General features: G+C 42.9%; 1 protein-coding gene across 3 annotated transcripts in view; it reads right to left on the reverse strand.

The window, feature by feature from the left end:
- LOC139543598 (E3 ubiquitin-protein ligase UHRF2-like) overlaps positions 1 to 5,846 on the reverse strand; it is a 42,038-nt gene extending 36,192 nt beyond the window's left edge. The window contains exon 1 of one of the 3 annotated variants that reach the window (XM_071349847.1): positions 5,527 to 5,846. Coding sequence is in view for 2 of the 3 variants with exons in the window: in XM_071349845.1 (XP_071205946.1) it covers positions 4,450 to 4,602 (153 nt within the window). In the remaining variant the exon portion in view is untranslated. Of the gene's footprint in view, positions 1 to 287; positions 327 to 4,449; positions 4,986 to 5,526 lie in introns of those variants that run through there. The other 2 variants (XM_071349845.1, XM_071349846.1) reach the window with 2 other exon arrangements.
- Positions 5,847 to 9,612: the final 3,766 nt, after the last annotated feature.

A 9,612-nucleotide genomic window follows, 5' to 3' on the forward strand; every position in this document is an offset into this window, starting at 1 on the left:
AGAACCTGGCAGGGAACTCTGGGATAGGGCAGGAAACGCCCAACACACACACTGCTCAACCAGACAGTGAGCTCCACTCCCTACCCCTCCCCCCACCACCCAAACCACCCCTCGCCTCCCTCCCGCTAGACCGCCAATAGAAAAAAAAAATAGGTCACGTTTCTAATCAAGAGCGAACACCCCCCAAGCAGCCCAAAACACTGACATGGAACTCGCTGTCAAGCCTATACCAAACTCAATTTATTTATTCATCTATACAGAACACACAACAACAACAAAAATTATACCTCAAAACAGATTCCATTCTTCATCTCTAGTAATTATATGGATAGAAAGAAGTTGGGCTTGAATAGACTCGGCTTGCTCTCTACCCCCGAAACCTTGTTTCTTTCTAGCCGTCGTGTTCGTAAAGCAGGACCCTGCATTCTTGACAAGCCGGTCTGGTAGAGTGAAAAAGAAAGCACTTCCATTTACCTCGCATTACCAAGAACAACTGACACACAGTTCCTGTAGCTAGCTGATATTCAAATTAAGTCAAGCACAGGCTTCACTGTAAGTAAAAAACATCACCACTGAAGGAACCGTAAACAAAACAACTAGACTGAGCTGACACGGTGATAACTAGGCTAAATCCAAATCCACATGCAGAGATACAAACATAAAATTGCTAAACTGGGACTAGACATTTTTCCAATCAGATCAACTCTGAAAAAGATCTGATATGAAAAGTTCTGATGTGATTGATCAAAAGACCAATTAGTGGGAAAAAACTATCGGAATTAGGCTCTCAGTGTGTGGCATTGATCTACCTCAAGTACCACTGCTTAAACTTGGCAATCAGTCATGTACTGTTAACTCTGCAGACTCTGGTTCATTGAGTAACGCATGTTCACCTGACTTCTATAAAAATCCCTGTTTCTTTCTGTTTGAGGTGCGGACATCCCACCGGATGTGATGCAGTCCAGAAGCACGGTGGATCCCTGTTGCAGAGTGCATGTGGCAAGCGTTTGGTGAGAGCACGTAGCTACTAAAAGGTTGTAAGATGAACTGTTTAAGAAAATGGACGCCTGCTTCCTGGGCCCTTTTTTGTTTATTTAATTCGTTACGTTTTAATCTTGCATGGTTTTTAAAAGTAACTTCTTTGATACAACTGAAAATAACTCAAATCAAGAATATGTGAAGGGAGAATGGGTGGAGTCTTGACTTCAGTTATAGAAAAACCATGCTTTAAATAAATGTTTGAAAACTGGTCCTTTGTTGTCTGCTTCTACTTCACGCTGCCTGCTCAGCACAGAGCCAAAATTAAAAAAAAGTCACTTTTCCACCGCGTGAAACACACCGTCCCTTTCTTAACTCAGAAAGGACACCAACTTCCATTAGTGTAACTGGATTCAAGTGCCCTCAGCCGTGTCAGACAACAGGCTCCAAACCTTCAGCCAACCCTAAACTGGAGAGCGGGGCATCTGTACACGTGGCTGACTGCAGCACACACACCATCTTAGTCCCCCATAAGCAAAGACCCAGGAACGCAACCAACCAGCTCTCTCACAACGCCATATTGCCTCTCATATACAGAGCAATAACAAGACGACTGAACGAATGGCCTGGTTTTCCAACTAAGAAAAAAAGTGTCAAGGCTTATTAGCCTGTAGTGTAATGTTGAAAATGTGTGTGTGTATTAAAGAGTTCTTAAATCTGTCTTTTTTCACATTTATAAACATGCCATCAGTGCAAGTGGCTTTCTTTGCAACAAATTCTGTGAAATATTAACCCTGAGAGACACTCACTCGCCAATAGAGAGGGAGCACAATTCAAAAACCAGCCAATCTCAAGTCTCAGAGTAGATGTTTAGCAGACGGGGTCTGCTCAGTAGAGTGTTCTGTTTTTGTGTGTGTGACAAGACGGTATGCTCAGGATCTAAAAGAGAAAAGCGGGGACTGTACTCTCGGGAAAGGGAACATTTGGGACTGACTATAGGCAGGTAGAGATCCGTTCACAGACTTAATTAAGAGACTGTTACAAGACCTCTGTGGCTCTCTAACAGTGACAGTCGTTCAAACGCAAGGGCATAGTACAACATGCTTTGAACTAGGGCTAGGACGACGCCATTTTGAAATTGAATGAGTCTCCTCTGGCTCCTGGCAACAGTCTTAATAGTGTGACGGTAGTCGGTACTGCGCGTGGTTCATTCTTCACATTACTTCACACGTGCAAATCCCCCACCCACCCTGCCTGCTTTCCTATGAGGCAGAGGAAATACAAAGATTACTACAGTACATACTCTACTACTAGGCCTACACTACTACTTCACTACAGTACTACACAATAGCAGCACTGAAAACCGAAGGTCTTCTTGTATAACAAACCTTAAAAACATAATCCAGTGTGTATCTCATAAACTAGGCCTAAATAAAAGGATAAATGGGAAAACGCAACACTCAGTATGGAAAAGAGAGAAGGGAAAAGCATATTGTTTCCTTAGAAACAGCCAGCCATGCATACCATACATCACAAGGTGATGAAAACGTAGGTAGGCTGCCAACTGAAGCAAATCGAACGCAGGTCTTTTGTTGTTTAAATTCACATTCAAACGGAATACGCTTAGCTGCTTGATCCCCACAAAAAAATGGAAGAAAAAAAAGCTTGCCGTGGCTACGTCCCATGTTTCCTCTCAAAAGAGAGCACAAGGGAATTCCTCATTCAAAAATTCAAAATGGCTGACACGTCATGCTGTACTGCACATTATACAGCAACGAACAACATCCCCGAAATTGGAATCCCTCCCAAAGCATGGATGTGTAAACACAAAACCACTTAAATCCTTAATGTAGTGTCAAAAATCCAGCAAAACAAGAGCAAGCCATTTATTTTCAATGGCAGTCATGATTCTCCTTTGTTTTTTTTATTTATTTACAGGGCCTTGGATTTAAGAATGGCTAAAGTGCCTTCAGAGGAATCAATTTATATGGTAAGTCAAATAACTGGATTAAAAAAAGGATGGTGTGAAGCATATTAAATTATGATAATAGAAAAAGCAGTATTTTCTTTATGAGGTGCATGCTGAGTCATTATTCCAGATGTAATATTCCCCACACACGGTCTGTCCCAAATGGCACCCTATTCCCTACATATTGCCTATGGGCCCTGGTCAAAAGTAGTGCTTTTTGGAAAAGGTTGCTATTTGGGACATACACAGGGGCACAGTGGTCAGACAATGAACCCCCCCCCCCACACACCCACACACACACACACCCACAAAGGGTTGAATGACCATCACAGGGGCACAGCAGCATTTCCATCTCCAACCCAATCACCATTGTCTTTCTGATGCCATTTTGAGTCATTATACTTGTCTCAAACACTGGATAGAAAGGATACAAGCTGGGTGTATGCATACTCTGACAACACTCTGGTCGCCAGTCCTTACTACTAGACTGGAAACAGGGCCCTAAAAAAAGGTACAGAGCATTCTAGCATATTACCTTCACAAACACTGAAATGATGACAAGGCATTATACGAAGTCGCAGAAAAGACAATGTTGTCATGACTGATCAATGTCATATTGTAAAAGATGGAATGTTGCTGATCAATGTCAAAGCTCACTTGGAGAGATTTTTTTTTTGAAATCTCACATTCAATGAAAATTGTCTCTGAATCTAATACTTCAGCTTCTAGAATCCCCAGGAGTATTAGATTCATTCAACACTGTCCCGCAGAATTCGTATCTATCAACCATGATTTTACATGTAACCTACATGCAGAATATGGGGAAACAAAGTCACCATGCATAGATCACTTTCACAGTGGCGCCTACCTAACCACTATTCACGATGCAGTGACGTTGAGTTTGTGTCAAACCACCAGCGCGCGGGTGTAAACACTGCACTTCACTTGACGGCAAGGCACGTGGAGCAACGCATCCTGAACTACACAAATGAATAATACAAATCACATGAACATCAAAAGGCCATGACGACAGTCATCAAGACCCCAAATATTTTGGAAAACGTGGTAGAATGCTGTTTGCAATGCATCTAGATTATATCGAACTGGTCATGGGGGTCTGAATAAGGTTCTAATAACGGGATGCCTTCCTGACATGTGGATAACATTGTAAATCTGGAAAAAGATCACGAAGAATATGCATTTTCTCATCTGTCTAGCTCAGGTGTTGGCTACTACCTTGATACATTGTTGCATGCATCTTGGAAAACAGGCCTACTGAAAACGGCAACATTGTAGACATAATGCATTGGGACAATGACAGCATATGAATATGGCACAACAGTCCGTCCTCTCAGCTCTTGCGCAAGAACTGTTGGCGAATTCCCTTCAAAACAGGAAGCTCCAGTGCTATGTACAACGTTAACAGCCTAGCACCTAATCCGGCACCGTAAACACACAACAAACGACTGTTAGGATGGCCATAGGTGACAGATAGCATCTACCTGTTTGCCCCGATAGAATAACCGTTGTTGTTGGGGGTTTACATTGAAGATATCCTTGATTTTCAGCCTCAGATACTCAATTTTGGTCAGCCTGGAAAGATCCTCAATGGTTCGTGTCTCCTTTCCGTCTATGGTCCGAATCTGAATCCACATTGTTCCACCGCCCGATAGCCACCAAAAAATGTTACAGAAATCTGATCACAACAAATACGGGGCCTTTGGGGGAAGGGGTATACAAGTGAAAATGTTCAGCGCTCCATAGCCTTTTTCTCTGCAGGGTAGAATGATTTTTGCAGGATGTGTCTCTCACATGGGTCACCGCGCCAAGCAAATCTCGCGAAATAAAATTATGTACAATTTGCCGTTAAAGGCGCAGGGCCCTTTTTTTGTGGGCAGTACAATGAATAAACGAATACAGGGGATGAAAGTATCTCACTGTTTTCAGAATGTGCAATGTAAGCAGTGGACATTCTACAAATCTATATCAAATGTATGACTTCAATGTCAAATTAAAGCCTTTACCGACTTGCATTGTAAAGAGCTAGCCATTGCTCTAATGCAGGGGTGTCAAAGTCAAATGGACGGAGGGCCAAATAAAAAATGTAGCTACAAGCCGAGGGCCGGACTGTTCGAATGTTCATTGAAAAAATTTTAAATGACGCATATAGTCTAGTGAACCTAATTGAACCTACTGAAAACCTAACAAATATATTCCAATATGATCAGATAAATAAAGCAATATTTTCTTATGGCTCTGTCAGTAATCTTTAATTTTCAACAGACACAAAAGACAAATTTCCTTTATATAAAAATCCCCATAACATGAACATTAAATGAAAGAAACCGGTATTCAAGGCACCTTTCCCTGGCTTAGCCATCGCACCTCTGTGTGATAAGGCAAATCACCATGCTCCGTTTCTAACTCCGTCAGAAATGCCTTGAACTGGCGGTGATTCAAACCTTTGGCTCTGATAAAGTTAACTGTGCGCGTGATGATGCTCATTACATGCTCCATTTTCAAGGCTTTACCGCACAACGCTTCCTGGTGTATGATACAATGATAAGCTGTCAGCTCACCTGTCGCGTTTTCCTCTTGCATCTTTTCCCGTATCTTCGCCACCAGTCCGCTCCTGTGTCCACACATCGCAGGTGCTCCGTCGGTTGTCAAACCCACGAGTTTTTCCCAAGGCAGCTCCATCTCATTTACACAGCAGCCTACTGCTCGGTGCGTCACCGTTGCATTGTGGGAAATGTAGTATTGGTGCGTGTAAAAGATCTGCGGGCTGCCGGCTTGCTGCGGTCTGCGGGCCGGTTCTAATAATAAATCAAGATCATCCCAGGGGCCGTAAAAAACCTTCTCGCGGGCCGGATGTGGCCCGCGGGCCTTGACTCTGACATATATGCTCTAATGGTTGATAAATAGACAAATGTTTTTTTTTTTTAATCTAAAAATATTTCTTTCAAAACAGATGGGATTAAAAAAGGGAAAAAATGCAGCCTATACTGAACATGAATAAGCATTGATGGCATGTATAGCTTCTTTATACCACTTACTCTCCCAAACTGTTCAACACTTCTATGAACGGTTTATATACGTTTATGGAGGGTCTTCTTCCTGTGAATTTCTGTCAGACTAGACGCTGTGTTGCGTGTTGCTGCCTTCCGCAGGTAGGTGTGCGGATTTCATATTTTGGTTAAAAAAAGGTTAAAGGGGAAGGGCAAAAGTTTTAATTGCACCACCATGTAACCCTGCAACTTACCGAGACACTATCCACAAAACCCATCACCCCATCCATCTGCTTTGGAACCCCGTCTCCCAAAACTCCCTGTAGATCTTCTGCACTAAAATCTCTCACCAAAATACTTTGCTGCTGCAACTACCACACCTCTCTCTCTTCTGTAATTTCCACTCCATCAGTGCAGTACCTTACTAAAACTCATCCTCTCTGAATCTCTCTCTTCAGGCCTACTCACTGCGGGGCTCCCAGTCAAATCCCTCATCCTTGGGCTATCATCTATTCTCCTTGCTGCCTCAGCATATGAAACTTTCTTCCCCTCTCTAATCTCTGGCGATCTCAACTTCTCTCTCTCATACAGAGCATTTCAGATCCCAAGCTGCTTTCTCAACCCCAACTCCACACTCCCTCTGATTATGCCCTCATGCACATTTTCCACATCGTGGGATCTCCCTTCTACATTCTGCTGGCACATGTCTGAATCCTTGGCACCTAAAGCAGCATAGTGGGTTTGGAACAAATGCCCTCACCGAATAGCTAATACATCCTAGCCTGACCTCATCTGGTAGAAACTCCATATCGAAGCTCAACAAGCCAGACAGGGTATCCTCCGTCTCACCATTTCTACCGAGTCTGCATCTCACCAAACGGCGGGCATCACAAACACCAGGAATATTCTTTATCTTCTTATCCACCGGTACACTCAACTCCAATCCATTGATCACTCCGGAGAGCAAATCACGACACAGGTCGAGCCCGAAACGCGTGAAGCGGAGTGCCCGCTGCCTCAAAAAATCTAAACAATTCCACTTCTCGAAACTTTGACAGACGTAACAGTTCCCAGTTTGTCCTTTACCCAGCTTGAAACAACATATGGGTCGGCCAAAAAGGATGGACCCCCTTTCTCAAAAAAACTCACTCCTACAGGTCCCAAATAATCTCTGGTAGGATTCTCAGGGCAAACTTTGGAAATCTCTACCACCACACCTGTCGCCACAGATAGGCCTTCATCCGGGTCAGGCTTCATTTCAGAGGAATCGTTGAAGTCGACTGACTCCATCTCATGATTCTCAAGAAATCCATCAGACCAATGGGATCCAACATTCTCAATATGCTGAAGTGATCAAGTAGATTTCCAAGTCATTTTTCTTGGCTTGTATTCAGGGTACGATGGTTTGTACTTGGCGACAATGTTTCGCTTTCACTTCATTGCACTTCTCTCTCCTGCTGCCTTACCGTCTCCTCCAAAAGAGAATGTTGTTCCTATGGGAGGGTCAATCATTGGCATCAAGTGTATGCAATTAGTAGCCTGGCTGACGTGACCCACGTGATTCACAGAGCAGGGAGAGCTGTGACTCATTGAAGTCAGGAGGACTTCTGGTGCGTTCACGACAACTGGGAACGATTTTCCCCAGTCAGTGCTCACAGAGGTCTTGAACAAACTGAAGTCGGAAGTCAGAGATTTCCGAGTTCCCAGCTGTTTTGAACGCGGCATTAGCATTCCCCTGCGCAGACGTCGCATGCATCAACCAATGGTTGCATGCCACGTCATCGACCATGTCATCAACTGACAGATTGTTAGAACATATGTGGCTAGCTGACACTTAAAATACCTATCCAGGCAATGTAAGATTTGGCATGCATCAGCAACACCTGGCCAGATGAACGCATCCGTAGTCTGTCCACAAGAGACTAGCCTGCAATCTTAGGAAAAAAGGTTCCTTATAGAACCAAAAAGGGTTCCATCGCTTGCTTCATACAGTTGAAGTCGGAAGTTTACATACACCTTAGCCAAATACATTTAAACTCAGTTTTTCACAATGCCTGAGATTTAATCCTAGTAAAAATTCCCTGTCTTAGGTCAGTTAGGATCACCACTTTATTTTAAGAATGTGAAATGTCAGAATAATAGTAGAGAGAATGACTAATTTCAGATTATTATTTTTTTCATCACATTCCCAGTGGGTCAGAAGTTTACATACACTCAATTAGCATTTGGTAGCATTGCCTTTAAATTGTTTAACCTGGGTCAAACGTTTTGGGTAGCATTTCACAAGCTTCCAACAATAAGTTGGGTGAATTTTGTCCCATTCCTTCTGACAGAACTCGTGTAACTGAGTCAGGTTTGTAGGCCTCCTTGCTCGCACACGCTTGTTCAGTTCTGCCCACAAATTTTCTATAGGATTGAGGTCAGGGCTTTGTGATGGCCACTTCAATACCTTGACTTTGTTGTCGTTAAGCCATTTTGCCACAACTTTGGAAGTATGCTTGGGGTCATTGTCCATTTGGAAGACCCATTTGCGACCAAGCTTTAACTTCCTGACTGATGTCTTGAGATGTTGCTTCAATATATCCACATAATTTTCCTCCCTCATGATGCCATCTATTTTGTGATGTGCACCAGTCCCTCCTGCAACATGATGCTGCCACCCCTGTGCTTCATGGTTGGGATGGTGTGTTTCGGCTTGCAAGCATCCCCAGTTTTCCTCCAAACATGATGGTCATTATGGCCAAACAGTTCTATTTTTGTTTCATCAGACCAGAGGACATTTCTCCAAAAAGTACAATCTTTGTCCCCATGTGCAGATGCAAACCATAGTCTGGCTTTTTTATGGCGGTTTTGGAGCAGTGGCTTCTTCCTTGCTGAGCGTCCTTTCAGGTTATGTCGATATAGGACCCATTTTACTGTGGATATAAATACTTTTGTATTTTTTTGTTGTACTTTTTTTTCTCCAGCATCTTCACAAGGACCTTTGCTGTTGTTCTGGGATTGATTTGCACTTTTCGCACCAGAGTACGTTCATCTCTAGGAGACAGAATGTGTCTCCTTCCTGAGCGGTATGACGGCTGCGTGGTCCCATGGTGTTTATACTTGCGTACTATTGCTTGTACATATGAACGTGGTACCTTCAGGCATTTGGAAATTACTCCCAAGGATGAACCAGACTTGTGGAGGTTTACAATTTGTTTCTGAGGTCTTGGCAGATGTCTTTTGATTTTCCCATGATGTCAAGCAAAGAGGCACTGAGTTTGAAGGTAGGCCTTGAAATACATCCACAGGTACACCTCCAATTGACTCAAATGATGTCAATTAGCCTATCAGAAGATTCTAAAGCCATGACATCATTTTCTGGAATTTTCCAAGCTTTTTAAAGGCACAGTCAACTTAGTGTATGTCAATTTCTGACCCACTGGAATTGTGATACAGTGAATTATAAGTGAAATAATCTGTCTGTAAACAATTGTTGGAAAAATGACTTGTGTCATGCACAAAGTAGATGTCCTAACCGACTTGCCAAAACTATAGTTTGTTAACAAGAAATTTGTGGAGTGGTTGAAAAATGAGTTTTAATGACTCCATCCTAAGTGTATGTAAACTTCCGACTTCAACTGTATATGGAACCCCTGAAAGTTCTATATAGAACCC

Source organism: Salvelinus alpinus, chromosome 18 (assembly GCF_045679555.1).
Source record: "Salvelinus alpinus chromosome 18, SLU_Salpinus.1, whole genome shotgun sequence".
Taxonomy (NCBI): Eukaryota; Metazoa; Chordata; class Actinopteri; order Salmoniformes; family Salmonidae; genus Salvelinus; species Salvelinus alpinus.